General features: G+C 39.1%; 2 protein-coding genes across 2 annotated transcripts; both read left to right on the plus strand.

The window, feature by feature from the left end:
- The first annotated feature begins 432 nt into the window (after positions 1 to 432).
- LOC121683444 (olfactory receptor 2C3-like) lies at positions 433 to 12,569 on the plus strand. Its single transcript, XM_042063080.1, has 7 exons — positions 433 to 504; positions 1,899 to 1,958; positions 6,461 to 7,228; positions 7,456 to 7,499; positions 10,685 to 11,046; positions 12,226 to 12,338; positions 12,435 to 12,569. The coding sequence occupies exons 1-7, from the start codon at positions 433 to 435 to the stop codon at positions 12,567 to 12,569; spliced, it is 1,554 nt and encodes a 517-aa protein (XP_041919014.1).
- A 3,647-nt stretch (positions 12,570 to 16,216) lies between these two features.
- On the plus strand, positions 16,217 to 17,161 carry LOC121683445 (olfactory receptor 52N5-like). Its single transcript, XM_042063081.1, has 2 exons — positions 16,217 to 16,409; positions 16,680 to 17,161. Exons 1-2 carry the CDS (start codon positions 16,217 to 16,219, stop codon positions 17,159 to 17,161), a joined length of 675 nt encoding a protein of 224 aa, XP_041919015.1.
- Positions 17,162 to 27,767: the final 10,606 nt, after the last annotated feature.

Consider the following 27,767-nt stretch of genomic DNA (forward strand, 5'->3'; position numbering starts at 1 on the left):
GTGTTTGACCATAGCTATTGCAATGTTGCTATTGTAAGAGGCCTACCTCCACGTCCAGCATTCGCATTGGTAGTCACAGGGAAACAGGAGGAGTAGGGAGGAGATGACAGTCTATAGCAAGATGAGCCAAACGTTACGACACTACAACCACCTGCCCCGTGTTCAAACTACGTGGCTAAACACAAACTCACTTTATGATATTACCTACATGTCAGACAAATGTTCGTGGTCTACGGCAGTGGCAACAACTCACATTAAAAGTGTAAGGAGTACATGAAACATTCCACCTACCCAGACCACAGCGAGGGAGTTGTTCGCAACCAAAACCCAGCATGAAGTGCGCGGTTTGTACCGACCAGCGACAAGCAACTTGCGTACTAAACAATTTGGGAGAGCTTCTTTTGTGTTTGTCGGGAAGGAAGTTACGTACCCATGACCCCCAGCCCGCACGCCCAGGTGATTGCAATTAGTCGTGATCCTGACCTGATCACAATTCGATGGATGGTAATTTTGAAGGATTTCTGAAAATACCTCCTTTTTGGATGGAATGAACATCCGATCTGACTGCATTGCTAGGCTTCTTTGGCACATACATGGACACATCAAGTAGTAGATCAGATACAAATTTGCCAGATTTGTATCTTTACCTGGTTGCAGAAGACAAAACACAATCTTTCTGAATTCAGACGAACCCTTGTCACACTGCACTGTCCTAATGTGAAAGTACCGCTTTAGCACTCTACCACCATAATTTTTGATGTTATGATAGTTTGACCCTTTCTGCTTCCATGACATTTGGTCAAAACAAAAGTCATGTTTGATCTACCTCAAATTCTGATATAGGTACACATCACCCCCCTTGGGATCCAGAAGCGGTTCATGCAAAAGCATATAGTATACATTCATACAATTCATACATTTTTAACACATTTAATGGGTACAGTGAAGAGCTTAAAGGGTACAGTGTGCTCCCCTTAAGCTCATTTACATAGAATGTCTATGGAAATACATTTTGAACAGACTTCACCTAACAGCTGACTCCACCACTGCATCCACCATTTTACTGCAGATTTGCTGCCATGACATGGCCTGTAATATGCCTGGCATTTCTAAGACCTTGATCAAGAGTGGTTTCAAAGGAATTTACTGAAAGGTGTCATTTACAGCAACCTGTCTAACGCTCCAAGTTCCTGAGTCCCTCTATTGAACAAAAGACAGTCCAGGCAGATTTTAATATAGGCTGAATAAAGGAGCCAAAGTTGGTTAAATACTTTGCCTTTCAAGGCCATTGACGGGCTTTGAGCACTCTACTTCTGGACCTTGAGCATGACCCAATGACCCGCAGCGTATTTTCTTAAAATAGTCAAAAAGTCGCCTGCAGATCACACTGTAAAAACATCCTCCATTGTGAAGTTTTTAATAGATAATTCAGGGTTTCCCGCAGGAAATGTGTTCCCGGGGGGGGGGGGGAGGGGTTCTTGTATCGGTTGGCGTTGGTAGGGGGGTGTGGGTGTTGGCGTCTTGTTTGTGTGATGCACTACAGACTCTGTATATTTAACAATTATTTATTAAACACTACATTATAAATAAATAACTAGCTTCTCAAAATAACAGTTAACAAAGAACAAAGTAACAACACCAAACAAACTATACAATAGTATACAAATATTTCAAAATATTTGTGCAATTTTAACAAAGACTATTACAAACTATAGAACAAGTGCAAAAGAAAGTGCAAAACAACAAAATGTGCAAATGTGATCAGTCACTACTTATGGCAGAGCTGACAACTAGCATGGTTACAAGTCATCCTCCTTGGCTTGAAAAAGATCATTTCAAGGGCCCTTTGGTAATTGCACTGTTTTACTATTGGACCATTAATGCTTATCTTCATGCAGGCTGGCAGACTGTTGACCTGGAGCCTGTTCCGCAAGTCTGTCCTGATCTATACACCGAGAGTGAATGAAGTTTAGATCATTTTATAGTTTTGTGTAATATGGATGGAATTTGAGCGCGGAGCGCTTTTTAATTTAGAGGCCGGAGTGGCCGCTCTGTTCCGCTCCCATACCGCTCACACCACGAGTCTGAGGCATGCCCACTAATAAAACCAAGACCGTTAAATTTCAAAGATATTGGCCATATAGCCTAAGTTCATTGATGGGGATGGAGTTAGCTAAATAATTTAGAAAGCATGTGCGTAGGCACGGATGGGCCTGGACGGGCCTAGGCCCGTCTATCGTCAGTCTTGCGCGCTTGAACTAAGAGCAACGGCAATATATTTCACTCAGAACATTTATTTTAAAAGACTTAAAAGACAAACAAGCTTGGCAACGTTAACTAAAGGGATCAGTCGGGATCAATTGCCAAAAGAACGAAAATGACAAATCACGCAGTCGGCTAAATATTTTAAACCTTCGCCAAACGGATGAACCCAGCATCGGTGCATCGCATAAATTAAAACACAAATTGAAGCAACAACTTGATCATTGGACAACCCTACCACTAAACCTTTCCATAGGCCTGCAACGTTTATGACATAAAAAGTGGAATATGAACACATTTCATCACACCTGACAATTAAACGAGTTGTGGCTGTTCGTGATTTGACTGATTCTTGAGAACGAGGAGCGATATTTTTGCACCGCTCAGCTCCGCTCACTAGCTCTGATTCGGAGGCATATCACATATGTAAAGATTATAAAATCTGATTATTTTTCGATTCATTTCTTCTTAATTTTGGCGAGATTGGCGTTGGTCACGGTTTGGAATGAAAGGGAGGAAAAAGAACAGGTATTTTTTTTTTTTTTTTTTTTGACGACGTAGTTAAGGCGGCAGGCTTGTTTTGCCAAGGCGGCCGCCTTGACTGCAAAGTGCTGCGGGAAACCCTGATAATTAATTGCAGACCAGAACCATTTTAAGAATGTAAGTAGTAGGCCTGGGGGTAAACGATTAGTTATTAAACGATTAATCGGGCGATTATTTTATCGAGTAGTCGACTAATCTAACGACTAATTAGACGATTAATCTAATGATTATTTTTCTGTTGCTTGGTTAATAAAAACCATAATGTATCTCAATTAAATACCAAATAATTATCACTAATAAACAGTTTTGCACAGCAAAAAACTTCTGCTTTACACAAAATAAAATAAATAAAACATTTGTACTGTTATACAAAATGAAAGGCCAGCCTGTTTACTCTTTTACAGCACCAACATAACTCTTGTTCAAAAAATTCAAAAGTTGTAGTGCAAAAAAAACAACACTGCGAACTAGCGTACTGAATATAAGTTGGCTAACGTTAGTCTAATGTTATGTATTTGACTTGTAAACGTTCACAGCATGAGTTAACGCTAACTAACGATTAGTCGTGACTCGTGAGTTAGCTAACTGCTGTGGTATGCCAACTCCATTTAGCAAAGAGCGCAAATAACGTCACTTTTTACGTTTGGGACTAAATTAGTATTCCGAGCTGTTTTATAGGAGTTTGTCTTTTATTGGGGCTTTTATTTGGGCTTTTTGCAGGGCTTTGTTGGAAATTCTGTGAGAAGGTTGCTGTTTTGTCCTAAAAATTGTAATCTAAATTATTAATTGCACAAAAGATAGCTTTTTTTGTTAAAATTAGATTAGATTCCCCATGCAAACTTTGAAATGAATAAACTGAACAAAATTGTTGGTAGTGTTGCATATTGATATTAAAGTATTGAAGAATCAGAAAAATACAGTTGCTTAATATATAAAGGCTTTTAGACCTACATACCGTAATATTTATAATTTAAATGTAAAAATCACATGAAAAATTTGATTAGATTCCCCATGCAAACTTTGAAATGAACAAACTGAACAAAATTGTTGGTAGTGTTGCATATCGATATTGAAGTATTGAAGAATCAGTTAAAAAATACAGTTGCTTAATATATAAAGGCTTTTAGGCCTACATACCGTAATATTTATATTTTAAATGTCAAAATCACATAGGCCTATTATTTAGGAGGATTACTCTCACAAAAAAGGGATGAGGTGCCTGAAATGAGTAGCCCTCCATATGATTTTGGGTCCCTCATGTAGCCCTCATTCCCAAAAAGGTTGGAGACCCCTGCAACAGAGACATACAGTAGTTTGCTTATAGCTCCCTTTTAGCTATGGGTTAACTGGAATAACCAAATTCCAGTAAGCTATACTTAGATAGGCTAACAGTATCAATATCAAGTTACAATAGTAACAATGAAGATGCAAACATGCACACATGCACAGTGACATTGTGTATGCCTTTGCTACTGTACTTTGAATGTAGAGTTAAGGGCTTGAGTTACAGTAAAAAAAAGTTAGCTTGCAGTTTATTCTGCAATCTTAAGAAATGGCCAAATCTAAGTTGAGCCACATATGCACACTTTCTCAGTAGGCCCTAACTTCCTTTTGCTATTACTTGGAGCCTTGTTTTCTCAAATTGATTTTGGTTATCGTTTTTGAACTTATGTTATAGCCCACATGTGTAAATCAAGGTACCTAACAAAGTTACTGTATCTGTTATGACTGAGTTATGTTGGCTTATTGCAACTAATGTCAGGATCTGGCCCGGACTGTTGGAGTTTGTGCCACCCTGGTGGCCATTTTGTGTATTGTCCTGTGTTTGTTTTTGCCTGTTCCCCATGTGCTTTGTGTTACCTGCCTGTCACCTGTCTTTGTCTCCGCCCCATCTCCTTATTTGGTCTGTGCTTCCTGTCTTGTTAGTTTTCCCTCCTTTCTGCTTCCACACCTGTTCCCCATTATTGTCTCGTTGGTTTCGTCCAGTCCTCTGTCTCTCTGTTAATTGGTCTGTGTATTTCTACCCCCCTGTCTCTTTGTCCTTTGTCGGATCCTCCCTCTGTTTGTCTAAGTCAGTGGTTCGCAAACTGGCGCGTGTGTCACGGACCAGTCACTGGCTGCTCATGGAGCTAAAAAAAACATAAAAATACGGAAGGGGGTGGGCTACAGCTGCACCAACAAATCACAAACACATTCAGTTTCACGCCAACCAATTAGAAACTACAATTCATTTGAAATCTCAAATGATGACCTTAATGCGCGGACACCACACGTACTTAAGAAAGTGCAGACATAAGAAAGTGCAGACATATGTTGCACAGACCACTCAGACATATGTTGCACTTTTCTTCATATTTTTGCATTAATGTCACTAGGAAGCATGCCAATATAAATATATTCATTTAAGTGGGATTGGCTGGAACCTGACAATATACAACATGATAGTGGGATAATCTATGGCTGAGCAATTTACAAAAATGTATGTAGGCCTACTGACAAATAGTTTACATTAGAATACATTATGATTTCGCCCCAATGAGGCTATGTAGAAATGTGTTGCAATTTCAAAACCGGATTACTCAAGAACCACTTATTGCACAGAGGCATGCTTTATATCCTCATATTCGGTATGGTTTGCTGTTTATTGTGAGTGATATTGGGTTTGCCACGTGTTGTGTGAAGGGTTAGTGAGATATTAAACCGAGAGTAATGGGTGTGCACTGTGTGCAAAATGCAAATATGATTAGCTAAATTGCACGTCGGTTCAATTATAATTTTCTCGCGAACCATTTATTACAGCAACTTGGCACTAATATCATTGGAAAGCTTAGATTCCGCTCGTTCGCATGATGTGTGATATCATATAGGTTTAGTTGAGTTGAACCTCATCTGCCAGGTATTTGACCTACCAGGTTAACACTTCAGCGTGAAAAATACTCAATAATACTCAAAGCATAGCACTACCTGAAACGCTCCTGGGATGGCTTCTGAAGTAGCCTAGCATCGCAAATGAGCGAAATTTTAGAAAATTCCACAGACAGGGGGTGCTCTTGAACCCTCTCCCCGTCTCTGAAAGCATAACGTTGGCTCAACAGGTATCTGTAGATAGGCTAAACTCATTTTTCAGGCATCTGACCGACCGGGTTAACACTTCAGCGTGAGAAATCGGGGGTGTGGCGTGTGAGTGTGTGAAACTAATCAAATGCGTGTGTCTCACGGCCAATGCGTGAGAGTTGGCAGCTATGTGAATGGCATTGCACCAGACTTGCATTGCTGTTCATCAGGTCCCTAAGGTGGAGGTTAAGGTATAAATGAGCTATCTATCTAGTGCCTGTGTTCACAGTACAACAAAAGGTAGCCATAAGATAGCTTTAAACACCAATATCTGAATATGTTAATAAAAAATACTTAATTATGATGTAATGTTACAATATGAGATGTTACTCGGTGTGATGTGATTGTATGAGGATGTTTTTAATTGCTACTTCATGATGTTCCAACAGATTATAGCATTATAATACATGAAATATGCCTGAGATAATGGGAAATATCTCTACTTTTAAGTTCTTTATTCTTTTTGGGCTGCAGGAATCAGGAGTTTACAAGCCTCTGTACTTCTTGTTGGTGGTTATCCTTTACATCCTCATTATTATAGTCAACTTTGATCTTTATTGTGACAGTGGATAAAAGCCTCCATGAGCCTATGTACATTTTCATCTCTAATCTGTGTGCAAACGGACTTTATGGGACTGTTGGTTTTTATCCCAAAATTTTGCTTGACCTGCGATCTGATATTCACATGATAAGCTACAGTTGGTGCATGATTCAAACGTATGTGATTTATAGCTCTGCACTGTGTGAAATGTCAGTTTTAACAGTGATGTCTTATGACCGCTATGTGGCAATTTGCAGACCACTGCAATACCATAGCATTTTGACTCCACATGCTGTGTTAAAGTTGCTTGTACTAGCCTGGGCCTGTCCTCTTTTGGCAAAAGCAATAGGTATACTCCTTACTTCTAAAGTACCCATTTGTGGATCTTACATCTATAAACTATTCTGTGACAATCCTTCAATACTAAAACTGGGATGTTATCGAGTCATAGCCAACCAGGTATGGAGTATGATGGCAATCGCAGTTTATCTTGTACAGTTAGTTTTCATTTTAATTTCTTCTGCTAATATTATCCATGTTTGTATATCAATCAGTGACGGTAGAAAAAAGTTTAGTAAAACTTGTGTGCCTCATATTGTAGTTATGGTAATTTACATCATGACTGCATTGTTTGATGTATTTTACAGCTGGGATGGTTCAGTAAATCTTCCTATTGGTGTACGTAATGCATTGGCTATACAATTTCTGATTCTTCCTCCACTACTAAACCCAATAATTTATGGCCTACAACTTCCACAGATTCGAAAAGTACTATGCAAACAAAGTCGCAAACAAAAAAGTGTGTGTTATCTTAGAAATAACAGATGATTGTTGTCCTGCTTCATTAACCTCTTTGGATATTTTGCTCTAAAATGGAATTAAATATTAATTGATAAACAGTAACATGGTAATTGTTTTTCTCTGATATTTGTATTGAGCTGTACCTGGCATTACTCTGCTCGTGTGAATTGTGTTACTTTCCTTCTTACTTACAGTACAGCCTGCTCTTAGACACACAAACACTGAAACAAGTAACCAAGTATATGTGCTGCCCTGCCCTTTTTGCTTCGAATGTACAATGCATGACTTTTCTTCATCGATCCATTTTGATACACTCAAATATCAAGCATTAGTTTCATACATGTAAAGGCCAATCATTCTAATATATTCCTGTAATAAAGTTTGATGTTTTTGAGAACATACAACTGTGTCTTATTGCTTCCCAGGCCTGCCTCTGTACCTCACCAGAAACATAGTGTATTGGCTATGTGTCCTTTCGTTAACAAAAACAAAATCAATGTCCATAACAAAAAAGGCATTTCAATGTTGGTTTATTCTTCACCATTTTCGTCAGCAAGTTACAGCCAGCAAACACAGCCTTCACCTCTCTGATCCCTGGTAAAAAAATATATGCCCCGGTGCCCTTTCAGACCCATCCCACTTGACCTACAGTGGGCGCCAGTTTCAAATGGCCACTTCAGTCGCGCATTACGAGGCGTGAAGCTGTGTGAAGCTTTAGTACCACTTTCAGCCACTGTGCGTTGCTCTGCCACTGTACATCGCTCTGCCTGCCGCCCCTTCTGAAAAAGCAGGAGGCTACCATTAAACATAATTGTTGCCGAGAGGAATCCCAGCCTACGAATTCAATAACAAAATAAATCATGTAACTATTGGGTAATAATTAAACATTACCTCGATTTAGGCTACTTGGGTATATACGGCTTAAGGCTTGACTACACGGTGGTAACGAAAATCAAAATCGAAATTTGCTGTCTACATTATTGTCAGTGTTGGGGGTAACGCAACTACGCAAATCAAAACAGTGTCTTGTGTGATAATTGAGCCAGTAGAGAAATAACTGTTCAGAATTAATCTGTAGGCTTCTGCAGAAAACAATGTTGTTGCCGATTTAATACTATCTGGCGACGTTTTTAACAGGCTACGCAATAGAGGCTTAGACAACTATGACCCACGTTTTGATTTCGTAAATTCATTTTCCCTACTTCTTGACTGCAATGTAGTCAATTGACTGTTTGACATGTCATTTTTATTTTTCTGTACAATTAACAAATACATCTGCTTTATGCCGCAGAATTACATTCATATTTGGCGGACTTCTGCAGACGCGCAAAAAAACACTGCCACTTCCCTCCCCATATTCCACTGATCACACATCAGACATCAGGGGTGCGTTTCCCAAAAGCTAACTACGCTTAACCCAGATTCGAACTCTTGGACAGGGGACAGATAACTGCTGCGTAACGGCGGCGGTCATCAGCCGGCCTTAACGCACTGCGCCACAGAATTGACGGCGTGGGTGAATAGGGGATAAATAACAATAGAGTACACAACTGTTTCACCAGCACATTTAAATGACTTGACTAAAACCGTGCATAACTGGAGGTACACCTGTTATCTGAGCAGTCTGTATGTCCTCATTTTGCGAATGCGAGGACGATATGAGTCTGTTGCATTTCGTTAGATGTCCGAGTCACACAATGTTTTAAAACCACTGGCTCGTAATCACAATAATTTAACACACGACAGTTGGATTGCGACGGCCCTGCAGCTCCTCCTAAGACGGGGAAAAAACTTAAAATACAGTACGTGATAAACCCGGAAAAAGTTGACAGGTAGGCCGTTTCGGTCCCGGTGATTATTTATGAAATTGTGCAAACGACAGCCTTTTCAAGGCATTTTAAGAAAGGAGTGGTAGCATGCAAGCTCCCAAATTGACCCAGTAGCCTACAGAAGGCATCAATAAATTGAAGGGGAGGGTCATGCGTTTTTTCATAATCACTTTGGAGGGTCATAAAAAAATTACTTGCTGACGAGGGAGGGTCACGTCTTTTTTGACTAATACTCCCAAAACTCCTCCGGTTAAATAAATAACGAACAGTCCCTAATGAAGTAAACTTGTGACCATCAAAAATCGTTTATCGCCTGTAACTCCGCGATAACAGGACGTAACAGGAAGGCATTTGGCTGAGCAATGGAGGTTAATATGCTCTATATTTTGTCCAAATGATGTCTGTCTATCATCGTTGCACTCGGAGAAAACCAGAATGTTTAATTTGTCCTGCGTTTCTTCTACGGCTGCAAACGGGATTCACTTGCAATTAACCAAATATGTCTTTATTAGGGCAGGGCAGGCATATTTCTGGCTATTAAATTATTTCTAAACCAGTCTGCTAAAGTCTGTAGTCAAGCCTGTGTAGGGTTTTCCAGGCTCCATTTCTTTTTACGAGACACCCTGCTCACTTGAGACATCTGCCGGTTGTTTGGGTTGTTGCAGCATCACTGGAAAAATACAAATTAAAGTCGCGTGATCCTGCATGCGGACTGTGAGGGAAGCTGGCCAAGTCCAAGCACTGCCCACTGTACATATGCAAATTTTACACCTGATGGCCCATTCAATTAACGTAAGCTTAAATCAAAGTCCCATAATGGAAAACAAAATACAAATAATAAAGAAACATAAACCCAGTTTAACATTAACAAATAATAATAATAACAAATAATAATAATATTATTATTAATAATAATAATAATAATAATAATAATAATAATAATAATAATAAATCAAGGATGTTAATACTAAAGAAATTTAAACCACAAATAGCTCCAACGCATAGCTTATATTTTTTATTAGACTAGAAGTGCATACTCATTTTCAAACTGCTTTATTAATTGTTGTGACACACTGTAAGCCCAAACTCATACATTTCCTTTACTTCAACATGATTTAATGTCAGTTTCTACTCAATTCAATCAAAACTGGCAAACGTCATATATAATATACTTATTATGCAAATTGGATTTAAGTGTCATGAACATTTATTTTTTTGTTTTTCAATTAAACTCATAGATGGTATTGTGTCTCAGGGCTCTTTGGATCATTGAAATCAATCTGACACCTGTGATAATTAGTTTGCCAGATGAGTCCAATCAAAGGAAAACTACTTAAGAAGAATGTTCCACATTATTAAGCATGCCACAGGTTTCAAGCAATATGGGAAAGAAAAAGGATCTTTCTGCTGCTGAAAAAGCATGAAATTGTGCACTACCTTGGACAAGGTATGAAATTTGTAAGGTATGATATTTTCAAGCAATAGGTTTCAAGCAATATGGGAAAGAAAAAGGATCTCTCTGCTGCTGAAAAGCGTGAAATTGTGCACTACCTAGGTATGATATTTCCCGAAAACGTATGCATGATGCATGCAGGCGACTAGTCAAAACCCCTACAGAGGAGATCATTGCTGGAAACATCACCAGGAGCCTTACTCGGGATATTTTAAAAGTTATCTCCTCCGAGGTGAGGCAACAGGGCCGATTCCACAGTGACTACTTGGTGGAGCTTTCACTCACCCAGCAGGTTCTCAGAGATGCCGACACTGGCTACAAACACATCCTGGGATACATCCAGCACCTACAAATAGATCCTCTCGGGGTCCATTTATACAGTGAAACTGGTCTACAAATCTTGGCTGCGCACCTCCAGGAGAACCAAGAGAAGTTCACGAACAGTTTTTCACCTGGATGCAACTGGAGGCGTAGTCGCAAAAATCCCCCTACAGAGCAGAAGGGTATTGTATTACTCACTGGTGCTACCTGGGAATAGCCGTAATTCGCCTCCACTTCCCATCACGGACATGGTGAGTAATGACACATCTGTGTGCGGTGCACATTCTGAAGGCTGTCCGCAATGGCTTTAGCAAGTGTACCAACGATAAGGGCTTACTTGACTTCGCAACTTTTTGTTTTTGCACTTCTCCAGAACTGCAAAAACTCTGCAGGCAGCCAAGACCATTTTCTCTCATATGTGCATAGTCTTTATAGCCTGGGTTTTCCCATGCTGCCTTGCGCGCAATTTTATTCACACTGCTAGGCAGCCTGGATTCCATGGACTTCGTTTTCACCTCAACGAAGGAAGCAATAACAGAACGGAGGGGGGACAGCAAGACGATGACGAGACACCGACGAGGTTATGAGCTACGTATAGACGCATTTGATAGACATTTGTAGCGCCCAATAAACGGCTCTGGGCATTCGTAAACCACGTTTCAAATACGAGAAAATGAACTTGTAGTTCCCAGACCCCATCTCAATGAGATGAGGTCTGACGTTAGCCAGGCCATAGTCTTTACACCATTAAGGACAAACACCATGGTCCAAGCCAGTGTAGATGAACTTACTGGCTTCATTTCTAGGCAAAAATCACCACAAAGCCAACGACCTGATAACCCTGAGAGGAGCCCAAATGGCAAAAACGAGGACCAAAGTGCCACCTTCATCATGGGAAGATCCCTATTTTCAACCTTTTTAGGGAGATTTACGTAGAGTTTTCCCAATTAGACCGCAGTGAAGGCAACGTGCAAAACTTATACTACTGCCCAGGATTCATCAATAACCTCTTCCACAATTATCTGGGCATATCCCCCCTTTGGAGGGGTCTGCTACTTCTATCAAATTGTACAAGGCAATCTAACTGCCCCGTTGAATTGTGGTTCAACCTGGTAAAACACAAGATCCTACAGGGGAAGCATTCCCTCAGAGCAGCAGCCTTCGTACAGGAACTTCACCACTCACTGAGGGGGGAGGTATATCGAACACTGTATGCGGTATAACCTAGATCTACATTCTGTGGGCTTTGTCAGAAAAAAAAAAATCTTGACCAAAGTCAAGAACAATGGGCCAAAAAAAAAAAACCCAACAGAAACAAGTCAGGGGTTTTATCATGCGCCCAGCCACATCCCCCTGTCCAGCTAGAAAAACCGAGAGCCAAGAAACACCAGGGAGTCCCGTGCAACCTCCTGTGCCTGACGAAGACGACTGCAGTTCTTCTTGCTCTGCTGACACCAACTGCAAGGACAAGAAGGTACATAGGTTACTGTAACAAACACATTTCAGAACAAATGCAACCGTCTGTTTTTAAAAATGCATAATCGCTAACAAATATTTACTTCTGTTGAAGATACAACAACTCTGGAGTGAAACACATGGGGAGCTTGTTGTAGCAGTTATGAAGTCTGCAGACAAGAAGGCTACGTGCGTGGTCCGTCAGGCGAACCTCCTGTCCCTTCAACCCCACCAATGGCTCACAGGGTAGGTAAATAGCTAGCTTGGTTTCCAGACTCACTACTTTGTCCAACCTAGCCAATCACATTGATCAGGGATTCCTAAGTACAGGGATGCAAAAGAGAGTAACACGACATGATTTGATTATTTTCACTACTTAAAAATTTGTAGCGATTCGATGCGATACTGGGGTCTGCTATTGACAGGAATATTTGAATTATAAGTCAAATACATTGACTTTGGAAGGTTAGGTTACACAGTTTGTTCCCTTTTACCTCCTAAAACTTCATGTCACAAGCTAGATGCTTTCTAATAGAACATGGTTTCAACTTTTATGTTGCAGTGGAAGTGACTTGTCACTGTGAAAGGAAACTACACTGCGTTCCAAATTATGCAAATTACATTTTTCTCAGATTTTCCTAAATAGTTGATGCAAATGACAGTCAGTATAATTTTCAAGTCAACCGTTGAACAAACCTCCGAATGATAACAGTAATTTTCTCAAAATGCACTGTTCCAAATTATTATGCACAGAGTTTCAAAACATTTTATAGGTTGTAAAGAACTAAAAATGGTCATTTGTTACATTTGCAGCATTAGGTCATATAAATTAAATCAAAGTTATTTCAATCAAAAACATCTTAACAGGCCAAGTTACATGTTAACATAGGACCCTTTTATTGATGTCACCTTCACAATTCTTGCATCAATTGAACTTGTGAGTTCTTGGAGAGTTTCTGCTTTAATGTCTTTGCAGTAATGTCAGAATAGCCTCCCAGAGCTGCTGCTTGGATGCGAACTGCCTCCCACACTCCTAGATCTTTTGCTTGATGATGCTCCAAAGGTTCTCAATAGGGTTGAGGACAGGGGAAGATGGGGGGCCACACCATGAGTTTCTCTCCTTTATGACCATAGCAGCCAATGACCCAGAAGTATTTTTGCAGCATGAGATGGTGCATTGTCATGCATAAAGATGATATTGCTACGGAAGGCACGGTTCTTCTTTTTGTACCACGGAAGAAAGTGGTCAGTCAGAAACTCAACATACCCGCCTGTGCTCTGAATCGGCGACAAATTTCTTCACAGTACGATGATCACGCACCAGTTTTCGTGAAATATCCAATGTTTTCATACCTTGTCCAAGGGAGTGCACAATTTCATGCTTTTCAGCAGCAGAGATCCTTTTTCTTTCCCATATTGCTTGAAACCTGTGGCATGCTTAATAATGTGGAACATTCTTCTTAAGTAGTTTTCCTTTGATTGGGCTCACCTGGCAAACTAATTATCACAGGTGTCTGAGATTGATTCCAATGATCCAAAGAGCCCTGAGACACAATACCATCCATGACTTTAATTAAAAAACAAAAAAATAAATGTTTATTCAAAATCCAATTTGCATAATAATTTGGAACACGGTGTAGTGCATTTGGAATATTCTGTAGGCCTTCTGTTCCTTTTATGAGAACTCTTAAACTAACTGATCAAGATTTCATCAGCCTATTCAATGCTTTATATGTGAACGCTGTGTAATAAATTCACCATTAACTACATTAGCGTGGTTCTACACACAGTTGTTATCTAAATGTAGTATTTTGCAGGCTAGTCAAAGCATTTTACGTTCACTCAATTGTCATTTGGGCCTACTGTATGCATTGTGTGATCGCTGTCCCTTTTAATATGTCCGAGACTTTAAATGACATTTTAACACCATGCTGTTTTTGTTGATGGACAGCGCGGTCTTTGATTGAAATTTTCCTACCGTTTTAATAAACGACACATGCACTTGCGTGGTTAAAGTAAGGAATTGTTTTCACTTATGTTCTTACAATTCCCACATAACATTAGATACAAGGCTTAGGTTACATTAAAATGTTGTCCGTCTATAGGTAGATCGAACTTTGTTACTGATAGGCTCAAAGGTGGAATAATTTTATTAAAATAATTTTATTCACAGTTTGCATCCCTGTAACTAATTCTAACTAACTAGGCCAACCTTTACATACTGATAATGGGTCATCAGACGGGAGCCACCCTTCATTCAATCTCAATGTCTCGTTTTAAATGTCATGGCCCTCGGAAGTCTACCAAGTGTGGAAATACATTGAGCCTCGTAAATGGTGTAAAACAGTGATTTATTTGCATCGCTAGCCCGATGCCGAAGCACCACCATTGAAAAAGCTGTTGGTAGCATCGGCTAACTAGCGCCAGATTTTGGAGTGCAGGGGACAAGCCGAGATGGGCTATGAGACATACGTTCACACTCGGTATCATGTTTCAACACACTTTAGGTCAATATCACACCGGAATTCTCCTTTAAAAAGCTACATTTCAAACTGCATTTGCTATCTTACACCTGGCGTCAAGCCAGACACAAGTCTAGTTACTATTTTATACCAAACGCAGTGATTGCATTTCGCCAATTGCGCACCCACAAGCGGGTTTCAAAGTCAAAATAGGTTTGGTCTGACGTGTAGTCAAGAAAATACTATTTTAATGGCGCTAAAAATGATAACACCACTGACCAAGAAAAACCATGGGGCTGGTTTCCCGAAGCCTTAGCGCTATGTAGTTTTTAAGCTCAACATTAAACTCTACCTTAACATTTTCATGAATTTCCCAAAAGGTACTTTGCTACGAATGTCTTTTGTATGTCATTCGTTGGTAAGAGTGGTCAGGAGCACTCTGAACTCTCTAGCTGCACCGTAGCAATGTTTTGACTCGCAACTCTAGTCGCCACCACTGTAGGCTACAGCAATCTTTAGAGATAACTGTTGCGCATGCATCTCAAATATCGTACAATATCACTGTTTTGGTTCACCAATGATTTTATGTAAGAAGGCTAATTAAGGAAATGTTTTCCCACAAATAATAAAATGTCCATTTGAATTTAATTAAAAGCTTTATTCTCCTCTTTCTTGCTTTTTTCTCTACCATCTTCTATGTTTAATGTGGGATGTTGCTTTCATTGACAAAGTTAACCAATGGCACAAAAGACTGAGTTACGTCAGTAATTAAATGAGGCTGCTGGTCATTCAGCCGTGATTAAAAAACAATTAAATACTACTATGACATCATAAAATTGTTCAGATATGTTTGTTATATGGAGTGATGAAGGATGGCGTAATGGGTAAAGGTGTTAGGGGGTTATAGCTGGTCATATCGACAGATTGCAGATCGCTTGCCCCTCCAGACTTCATGAAAACTTTGTTAATTAAGGGTAGATCATATCATTTCTAATTTTTATCTACGTATGCTATTAATACGTTCATCCATGTTGAAGTAGCCTAAATATTACTAGAGATGTGATGTGTTGTTTATAGGAATTGTAGTGGATGGAGATGGAATGCTTTATTTTTATTCACATAGCAGGTGGCAACACCATGTGACGGTCATGTCATGTACTGCTCTATGGTACATGTACTTTCAGTGGTATTTCCGTGTTCATCAGTGGAAACCCAAATATGGTAGGTCTCTAAGGTGGAGGTTAAGGTATAAATTAGCCATGCTATGTGTTCACCATAAAACAAAAGGTAGGCACTGAACTGCAACTCTCAGATACAGCTTTAAACATCAATATGTGAATATAACTGATCAAAAATACTTTTATGTCTTACAATATAAAATGTTACTTGGTATATTATACATGTAGCATCCACATACAATAACATGCCTGAAGTAATGGGGAACTTATCTACTTCTAAATTCTTTATTCTTTCTGGGCTGCAGGACTCAGGAGTTTACAAGCATCAATACTTCTTGTTGGTGTTTGTCCTTTACACCCTCATTATTATAGTCAACTTAACTTTGATTTTTATTGTGACAGTGGATAGAAGCCTCCATGAGCCCATGTACATTTTCATCTGCAATCTGTGTGCAAACGGACTTTACGGGACTGTTGGTTTTTACCCTAAATTTTTGCTGGACTTGCAATCTGATATTCACACAATAGCCCACAGTTGGTGCATGATTCAAACGTATGTTATTTATTGCTCTGGATTAAGTGAAATGACAGTTTTAACAGTGATATCATATGACCGCTATGTGGCAATTTGCAGACCACTGCAATACCACAGCATTATGTTCCCACGTGCTGTGTTAAAGTTGCTTGTATTAGCCTGGTTTTATTCTCATTTGGTAACAGCAATAGCTATTATCCTTACTTCTAGAATACCCTTTTGTGGATCACACATCCATAAACTATTCTGTGACAATCCTTCAATGTTAATGTTGGGGTGTTATCGAGCAATAGCCAACCAGGTATGGAGTATGGTGATTATTTCAGTATATCTTATACAGTTTGTTTTAATTTCAATTTCTTATGCTCATATTGTCCATGTTTGTATATCATCTAGTGAGGGTAGAGCAAAGTTCAGTAAAACTTGTGTGCCTCATATTGTAGTTATGGTCATATATATTGTGACTGCATTGTTTGATGTATTTTACAGCTGGGATGGTTCAGTAAATCTTCCAATTGGTGTACGTAATGCGTTGGCTATACAATTTCTGATTCTTCCCCCACTATTAAACCCATTAATTTATGGCCTCCAACTTCCAAAGATTCGAAAAGTACTATGTAGACGAAGTTGTAAACACAAAGTGTGTTGTCTTAGAAATAATGCATGATTGTTGTTTGAACCATGTCCTAGTTTGATTAATCCTGGTCTTAAATGAAATATACGAACAGCTTTACCTGTGTGGACACTGTGACTGTAAATATATTTTATTTCATTATTATTTATTTACTCTTGCTTTTACTTTTCTTCTACTCTTTATCTACCATCACTATAGTTACTATATTTATTCATGTTACTTGATCACAATGTGGAATTAATATAGCCTACTTTGGACAACAGAAGTTATGAAATGTATTAAAGCAGAGACAAAGCAAGTTGGCCACATTTATATAAGAGCTTAATGCATTGTCAACAAATTGATGTTGTTTTGGCCTATATTTACTTTCTAATAACAATAAGACATAAATTGTCTTGAATTATGTACTTTGTCCATATATTGAATATGTTACAGGGCTTAAAATTCATTTTTCAAAATGGGGGGGAATTCCCCCCTTAGGTTATTCATGTAGGGGGGATTTACACAATTTAGGGGGGAGGGGGGGTCGATTCTGATACCAAGTCAAGAATTGCGATTTCAATACTTCGATACTTTTTTAAAAAAAGTGTTTGATTTTGGGGCCCCCACCACCCTGACGTCATCAGTAATATATACTGTAGTGGGATCATTCACAACAGTGGACATCCTAGATTCTGCTTGACTCTCTCCACACACACAAACACACACTGAAAATGATAGCTTATGTGATATGTTTCTATCATATATTTTTGAATTCATATAGAGTGTATTTATTTAATAATGCATTTTTTTTAAGTATAGCATTTTACTAGTAATTACTAGTAGCTAAACATATTTAGTAATTTGAATGCCTCATATTGACGTTTAACCTATAACACTTAGGCATATCTTTAATGTGGTGTGTAGGTCCAATTGAGTGCACATTGCTGATGAGTAGGCGTAATTGAGTGCCTGTCACTTTAAGAAAATACGTGAGAGTAATTCTATGGAGTAATTAGCCCCCCTTCAACCTGACGTTTTAGGCTATAGTCGCTAGTGAATAAAAGTTGTGCATAGTGCGGTATGTGTATGCAAATCATTATGTTTTCTATGTCATTAGATACAATAAATGTTCAAAAAACTAACATGTCGAAGACAATCTTTCTGGGATCAAGTGTTGACGTGACCTGAGCTAGCAGGATAGTTACCAAGGAGCTCTTTCCAGATGTAAAAGTTTGCCATGGTAGCGTAGCCTATTTGCGTAAGCGCAAAGTGGTTCTCTCTCTCTCTCTCTCTCCGTGTGTGTGTGCGTCTGCATGAGGCTATGTTCGATTCAACTCGGTAGTTGATCAGTCCGGTCAATAGCACCGCATTCACGCCACTTAATGATTGGCTATATTAACGTCATCAGACAGGCTGTAAAAGTGTATGCGGGAATTTCTCGCATTATGATGGCTAGAGTTGCGGGACTTGAACAAATTATGCGCAATACCCGCAATCCCGCAGTGAAATTTAAGCCCTGAACCGCTAGAGCAGCCAGGCAGCTACAGTGCCTCTGAGGAGGTATATTTAGAGTCAGTTCCTCAACTTACTGTAAATCCTGTATTAAGTGGTTTAATGGGGTTATGTATTGATATACAGCGGGGAAAATAAGTATTGCACACGTCAACATTTTTTTCAGTAAGTATACTTCCAATGAGGCTATTTGCATGAAATTTTCACCAGACATTACTATTAATAATAGTAATCCACCCATATAAAAAAATACAAACATTAAAGTCCATAGGTAGAGTTATGTGTAATAAAGTGGAATGACACAGGAAAAAAGTATTGAACACGCCTGCTGAAATTTCTTAAATACTTTGTGGAAAAGCCTTTATTCGTAATGACAGCTTTAAGGCATTTCCTGTATGACGAAAACTAATCAGTCACAGTATTCTGGCTGATTTTGGCCCATTCTTTTAAACAGATAGTCCTTTAATATTGAAGATTCCAGGGGTCCCTCTTGTGAATCCTGATCTTTAGTTAACGTCCAAAACTGTTCAATTGAATTGAAGTCAGGGCCTAGATTTCCTTTCTCTGAAACCAATTGAGAGTTTCCTTTGCTGAATGGTTTGGATCATTGTCCTGCTGGAAGGTCTAGCCATGTCTCATCCTCATCATCCTGGTGGATGTAAAGATTCTCCCGGAACAAAATGACTCCATTCATCATTCCTTCAACTGAATAAAGTCTGCTAGTACCATGAGATGAAAAACAGCCCACACCATGATGCCACAACCTCCAAACCTGGTATAGTATTTTTAGGGTGACGCACAGTGCCATTTCTCCTCCAAATATGGTGTGTATGTAGACATCAGAAAAGTTCAATTTTGCTCTCACCAGACCAGAATACATTCTCTCAGTATTTCATAGGATTGTCCAAATGTTGTGTAGCAAACTTTCAACGAGGTTTGACATGTTTTTCTTCAGCAATAGAGTCATGCGGGATGAGCGTGCATAGAGGCCATGGCGGTGGAATGTATTACCTATGATTTTCTCTGTAACAGTTGTACCTGCTGCCTCCAAGTCTTTCTGGAGCTTTCTCTGAGTGGTCCTTGGATCTTGGGCTACTCTTCTGACTATCCTTCTGACTTCCTGGTCAGAAATCTTGCAAGGAGTTCCTGTGCATGGCCAGTTGATGATGCAGTGATGTTCCTTCCACTTGCAGATAATGGCTCCAATACTGCTTGCTGGATGATTCAGAAGTTTTGAAGTGCATCTGTAACCAGTTCCATTGATATGTTTTGCAACAATAAGGTTGCAAAGGTCTTGGGAGGGCTCTTTGCTTTTACCCATCATGAAATGTTTCTTGTGTGACACCTTGGTAACAAAAAACCTTTTTATAGCCCACCAGTATGTACTAACCCAGCTTATATCAATTTGCACAAATTGGAGGGATAATTTATCTAATTACTGATAAAATCCAGTTTGTTCCTTGCCATTCCTTGCCTTTGTGTACTGCTTTTTCTTAGCGTGTTCAATACTTTTTCCCTGTGCCATTCCACTTTTTTTACTCATAACTCTACTTTTAGACATTGATGTTTGGATTTTTATATATGTGTGGATTACCTAAGTTAATACTAATGTCCGGTGAAAATGTCATGCGAATAGCCTCACTGGAAGTATACTTACTGAAAAAAATGTTGACGTGTTCAATACTTATTTTCCCCACTGTAAGTGATATGAGCGGTGGTAGTGTAGTGGTTAAGGAGCTGGGCAAGCGTGCAGTAGCCTGAAAGTTGTCGGTTCAATTCCCGGCTTCCACTGTTGTGCCCTTGAGCAAGGCACTTGACCCCAAGTTGCTCCGAGGACAATGTAATCCCTTGTAATATAGCTGACATATGTAAGTCACTTTGGTCAAGAAGTGTCTGCTAAATGTAATGTAATGAAGTTAACATTAACGCTAACAAGCTTTATTACAACACTGTCTCAATTGGAATACTTTCGCGAGTACACTTTCATGCAGCTCACTGTGTGTTTATTGGCGGAGTGCGTAAATTCACTGTAAAATCTAACACTTGTGTAAACTTGCATTAACCTTGTTCACTTTACTTTCAGCAACAAATGTGTGCATCTTAATGATTAGAGTAAAGTAACAGTTACTTCCATGTTGAAAAAAGCATGTTACTTCATAATAAGACTGAGGTCAACTTGTCTGAGACAAGTAACCTCAACAGTGACAAATTTCTACCATTAGGAGGCGCCCTTGCGCGTATTTCTGCAGGGAAGAAGAAGAAGAAGAAGTGGGAGCATGCAAGGAAGACGTTAACGTTACGGTGCTGGAGTGATTTGAATTTTCGCCCTCTCAGTTTGCTCTTCCGAAGAATCGTTGTTGAAAGCATTCAGAAGATAAAAAATAAACATCAGACCTTTTCCTTTCGGAAGACTTTGTGGTAAGCTGTAAGGATATACATGTTGGTGAACTGTTTTTATTTTGCCCAGGCATGTTTTGGGTTCGAAGGAGCTAACGTTAGATCGATGGCCCCCCTTCCCCCCACCACACCACAGATGTTTTGCCTTAACAGTTGGATAAATTAATGTGTAACTTTAACTACTAGTAAATTACTGTCCAATTCGAAGTTGGCAGCTAATTTAGAATTTTAAAGCAGGAGGTAGTGAATACAGGAATCAAAGTTAAGGTTAGCTGCGAATTTAGAAGATGGTAGTGTAAGCATGCAGTGGAAATGTACACATTGCATTTTTTCGGCAGACAAAAGAGGTCAGTTATTTAAGCATTATCGTCTAAGACATGGCGGGTTTATTCGGCAACAACTTTGTCTTCATATGGACTGTTTATGCACTTTTCAGTCATATGGGGAGCCCTGCACTGAAGCAGATTTTTTTCACACATGTGCATAGTCATTTGAAATTAACATTCCATGCCCATATTAAGGCTGTGATTTTCATACTAGTGTGTATTCAACATTTAAAGGAGAAGTTTGGTATGATATTGACCTAAAGTGTGTTGAAACATGATACCTTGAACTTTTGTCTCATAGCTCATCTCGGCTTGTCCCCTGTACTCCGAAATCTGGCGCTATTAGCTGATGCTACCAACAGGTTTCCGATGTGGGTGCCTCGGGCATCGGCCTATCCATGCAAATAAATCACTGGTTTACACCATTTACGGTAAGTGGTAAGTTTCCATGGATGTAATTCAATGCTGAAAATTCTAAGTTTCTAAATCTTTTGTATCATTTCATGCTGATGACATCCTCAAGAGATCAACACAAAGCTTGGATTACTTGCAGCAGCATTACCGTTTACCGTTTAATTTATTTTATATTTCAGCAAGGTACAGTTTGGATGCTAATAACTAATCAGTCATATATTTAACTGTTGCCTTTGTGTTTCTATTTGTTGTACAGGTTACTGATGGTGAGAACGTGTGGGCACAAGTCTCCTTTGGGCTGCTGACGGTCAGTGATGATGACACACCGGTTGATCTAACTCTTATCCACCTGGAGCCAGTGTCTACAGCCATCATCATTGAGGGGAGGCTGGTAATGGATGGTCTCAAAAGTCTTTAAAATATTCTGCTGAGATGTTTTCTATTTTTTGAGCTTATATGGTTCTAAACTGAAAGGAGAATTCTGGTGTGATATTGACTTAAAGTGTGTTGAAACATGATGCCGAGTGTGAACGTATGTCTCATAGCTCATTTCGGAAAATTAAACGTGGCGATTTTCTAGGCTGATTTGACATGGAACTATACTCTCATTCCAGCGTAATAATCAAGGAACACCATGGGCACAGCAGCACAATGATATCATGCAGCACCTGAAAATAGTCCCTGTAGGCTAACTTCCAGCAACAAAGTTGAGCTGCAGCAGACGAATCGGTTAGTGACTGGATTATTACGCCTGAATGAGAGTATAGTTCCATGTCAAATCAGCCTAGACAATCTCTACATTTGATTTTCCATTGGTCTTATTACACTTTCTTACTTGAAAGGAGACAAGTTTTAAATAGGAAAATTACCGGGAATCTTAGTCACTTTTAAACGTGATGCTAGCAGGCGAGATGCTAATGGACTAATTCGATTCAATGATCTATGCTAGGCTGGAGCTAAAAGTGGTATCGCCAGTCTTAGAGAATGGCTGGATGAACTGGAGAAAGGTAACTCACGGAGAGGTGGAAAATGAGTGTAATTCTCCAAATGGTCTAATATCCCTTTAAGAAGACAGTATTTTTCATGTATTGTGTTAATTTACGTTAGACTACTGTGTTGATTTTTATTTGGTACAGGCTACTGAGATACTTAAAGTGTGTATATTTTAGTTTCAGGCCTTTTAAAAAAGATTTTTATAAAATGTTCAAGGAGAAAAAAAGGAAGATGTAGGTTGTTGCTGCCATTTAAGACATTTTAAGATGTTTTTTTTTATTTTTTATTAAAACGACACAATTTTGTTGTTTTTACAAGAATAATAAATAATTCAAAGCCGTATTTGTACCTTGATGCAGTTGTAAATGTCATTATTTTAGCCTATTTGTATTCAAACTTGTGTATATGAGTAATATTTACTTGCTAAATTGAAGGCAATCGGTTTCCATGGTTTCACCAAGTAAGATTAACTTGCTGTTCAAGTAACTGTTACTACATATTCCAGATATGAGGAATTGGTTGATTAGTTACCTCAACTTCAGAACATGAGTTTTATGAATGAAAACTAAAGTACACTTCACTTGCAATACCTAGGTAGGTTAAAGAGGAATTTGCTGTAGTGTTAATACACTACACTAAGGAATTGCTTGTAAGCTCAGTTTTAGAATCCTAGTCCACTTTAGTCTGATTTTTCAAGGCAATCGGTTTCCATGGTTTTTTTAAGTAAGGTTTACTTATTGGATTTTACAGTGTTTTAACAGAATAATGTCGTATCATATCGAACACCAACTTTGCACTTAATGGAAATGACAATCGCAACATTTAAATATTTAATAAATTAATTAATTGCGTGCCTATGTTCCAACTCTAGGCTAAATCCTCTAGTCATTTTCCAACATCGGAAAGACAAGAGAATACACTAAATTTAAATAAAGGGCAATTCCATGGAAAATTAAATTTTTTGTAACATCCATAACAACAATAAAATGTGATGGTATGGTATGATGTTAATGATTACATGAAATTTGAGCATTGGCTATTTTTGGCTGAAGAATGCAAAGGAGAAAAAAATGCACAAAAAATGAATGTTATCATTTATGTCATACAAATGCCAAGGCATTTCACTGACGTCATGTATGTGACAAAAAGTCAATTTTCCATGGAATTGCCCTAAAAAGAAAGTGTGTTGACATTTGTAAGTCAGAGAATGTCTTTGAAAACTAGGTACTTTGTTGAAAATGCCTATATTTACGATTAAAAAACAATGATTAAAAGGTTCTAATCATCTGGAAATGTGACAAACATGCTTGGTTAAAGACCCATGGTTATCTTGCCTCCACGTACAGTATGGATGATGGCAAAAAATCTGTTGGAGAGTTACAGACAAAGGTATCATTTTGGGGTCACCAAGTCCCCCAAAAAATCTTCAAAAGTGACCTCACTTCTAATAGATTATTTAGAGGGCATGCCAGGTAAAAGCCTGTCCAGTCATTTAATTAACAATGTAAACAGCAGGAGTTACTGAATGGTACAGTGACTGTCTGGAAGTGTGGTCTGTTGTCAAATTAAATGAAAATGCTTAGTTTAAGGGAAAATAATTATTGAAGACTCACCAATTCCATTACACAAAGGCAAAGACCACTCTTTATATTCTTGTCCATTTTCCAAATCACAGTGAGTGCAGGCTATGTTAAAGTGCCCTCTCATAGTTTATAAATGGTAAGTAGTGGAAACCGGATAATTCCGAAATCTCCTCTAGCCTCGTGTTTGTTGCCTTCATAATTTCCTTTACAAAGTTTGTTATATCCTAAAGGGCAACAATTATCAACAATGGCATCTCTTTCATCTCCACAGTCAATCACAGTGTAACAATCAGACTGGTAAACAGTGACTTACTAAAACACGGGTTCTCTGATCATGCTATAAAATACTGATATGTTCCTTTCAGAAAGCACAGGCAATAGAAGAAGCTTGTTTCACCATATATTTTACATACACTTAAACCATAATCATTTTCAAACAATTTACAATTCAAAATGAACAGTTCTTAATTGTTCCATAAGCTGCAAGCCAGATATATGCGCACTCCCAGCGCGCACGTCTGTTCAGTTTGTAGGTTGAGTATGCGCACCCATGACGCACGCCTAGATACTCCAAACGAAAAAGGTAATCCACAAATCCAGCAAGAAACGATAACTGAAGAATCCCGACACCAGTCTTAATTATCCACCCGAAAAGAGCAAATGAAGTTCTTCAAAAAAGAAAAAGATGACTCCAGGTCACGAACTGATCAGTCTCACCGGCTTGTCGTACGGATATCGGTTGTTGTTCAATTTCCGAGTAATCCTTGAGTCCGGTAAACGGTGGCCTTTAGCTACTTCCACCACTAGCTTAACCCAGTGCACTTGCATTCACGAAATCGCCAGGTCTCCAGTGGTCTCCCGTGGTCTCCCTGAGCGTAATACTCGTCTCCCTTTCCTCCTTCTTCTTCTTCTTCCTTAAATTTAATGGCGGTTGGCATACCATAAAAAAAAGAATGTGGGTGTAATATTAAATTCTATTGAAAAGACCTGTTTCCTTTAAATACCGCATGAGTATTATATTTCTATATATGAGAAATATCCAAGGGGGAATGACGAGTAATGCCACTGTACAGCTGTGACTTAATTTTAAAAACCCAGTTTCTCAGCTTGACTGTTTCCCACCCATCCAAAACTGCTAAATTGTTTCCTTCCATGTTCCCAGCTAGAGTTCAACACAGGTTTGGTTGGATGATCCTGCTTATGCCCCTGCAGATTCACCCAATACCCCATGGCAAGCTGTAGACGTCTCATAGATAAAGGCATCTCCCCACCCTCCACCTGGAGAGCTGGGATTGAAGAAGTCTTGACTGCACCACAACACAGACGAAGGGCTTGTGCCTGAACCAAGTCAAGCTTTTGCAAGTGGGATTTTGCAGCTGAACTAAATACAATACATGCATAATCCAATGTAGATCTGACTATGCCAGTATAAATATGTTTAAGAGAGTTCATGCTAGCACCCCAACCACTTCCTACCAAGCATCTTATAACATTGATTGCCTTCTTGCACTTGGTGACAGTTTTCTGAATATGATCTCTAAATGTTAGTTTATGGTCCATCCACACACCTAAAAACCTTATATTTTGAACCTGCTTAACTAATTGCCCATAAAGAGTGACTTGTATTGTAGGGTTATTGCGCTTCTTAGAAAAACAAATAACCTGTGTCTTGTCCACAGAAAACCGGAAACCCCACCTGTTTCCCCACTTCTCAACAATGCTGACTGCTGCCTGTAGCTTTTTCCCAACAAATACTTCACTACGCCCACTCACCCACAATGCCCCATCATCTGCATATAAAGACCTCCCAAGTCTAGCATCAACCTCTGAAAAAACCTCATTAATCATGATATTAAATAAAATAGGACTGCATACACTCCCTTGCGGTACCCCATTTTCTATAGAGTAAATCCTGGAGTGGGATAGCCCAACTCTTACCTCTATAGTCCTGTCCTTCAAAAAATTCATAATCCAGTTGAACATTCTTCCACCAATACCCATGGATTCTAATTTAATAAGAAGACCCTCTTTCCATAACATATCATACGCCTTCTCCACATCAAAGAAGACAGCAGCTACCAGTTCCTTTTTAGCCTGAGCCTTCCTAATTTCATCCTCTAAACATAGCACAGGATCGTCTCCCTTTCCCTCTCGCTTCCGCGATTTTAAAGACTTTCAAATTTGGCGCATCAGCTGATAGGGCCGTCAGCTGACGGCTATGGCAATCAGCTGACTGGTTTGACAACCAGCTGATCCATTCTCCCACACCCATAACATATGTAAAAATGTCCATACAGATTAAATATCCAATTAGATATTCAATATAGGGCAACAGGGGCATAAACAAGATGGAAAACAAATGACAGGAAATACAGTTATATAGGTTACCCATTTTATTTTTATAACCGGGCTTTAATAAAGTGACTCCTGTGTAAACTTATGTGGCAGTGCTACAACGGTCCATGCGTTCCTCTGACAAAGATCAGCTTGCCACTCCCCGCTACAGACTATGGACCATTCGGGACAGAGCCTTCTGTCCTGCTGTCCCCAGTTTATGAAACAAGCTACCCCTCCATTTATACACTGGCCCCTCAAAACACACCTAAAAACACATCTGTTCTCTGAAGCCTTAAAGGTGCTATATAAATTTAAGGTATTATTAATATTATTATTGTGCCACTGTAAAGTGTTTTTCCACTGCTGCTGCTTCAGCTTTCTCAACCGCGATTACCACGAGTTTGAAAATGCTCCTATAGTCCAGTAATTTTATGAAAAAAGGTTGAACAAATTGCAACAGAAGCAAACTTAACTGATTTTGTATCCTCAATATGTCCTGAGTAAAGTAAAAAAAGCCAAGAAGAATCCCAATAGGGGAAAGTTTCGAAAAAGACCCAAATATACCCTATTCATGCACCTATTCAGTATTTTTCTCACGCAAATAGGGGAAAAAAATTGAACCTTCACATATCACCATGAAAATTACTGAGTTGATTATTTACATCAAGACAAACAAAAATGTATTAAGTTTTTTTTTGTTTTTTTAATTGTTTGTTAACATGGGCAAACAGGATGTTTACATATAGCTAATTTGCATAAATACCACAACGGAGCGAAACATTGGGTAGGCTAATAGCCAGATGAAAATGTCTTGTAGAATCTTGTTGAGATAAGGGCCTGAATCCACCAAACACGTTTTTTGGGCCGACGGCGGCTATTTTCAATGCAAATCCTATGAAGTTCAGCGTTCACAGTGCTCAGCACCCTCGGCGGAAACTTAACTTTTACGGCTCCCTCACACAGTTGCGTTGGCTGGTGTCGTCTGTTGTTCGCTTGTTCGTAATTTGATTGGCGGCGGCTGTCCGTCAGTGCAGCAAAAGTTGAGCGACGGGAGCAATGCAACACAACGGACCCACAATTCAGTTTGGCAAGGGA

Source organism: Alosa sapidissima, chromosome 15, assembly GCF_018492685.1.
Source record: "Alosa sapidissima isolate fAloSap1 chromosome 15, fAloSap1.pri, whole genome shotgun sequence".
Taxonomy (NCBI): Eukaryota; Metazoa; Chordata; class Actinopteri; order Clupeiformes; family Clupeidae; genus Alosa; species Alosa sapidissima.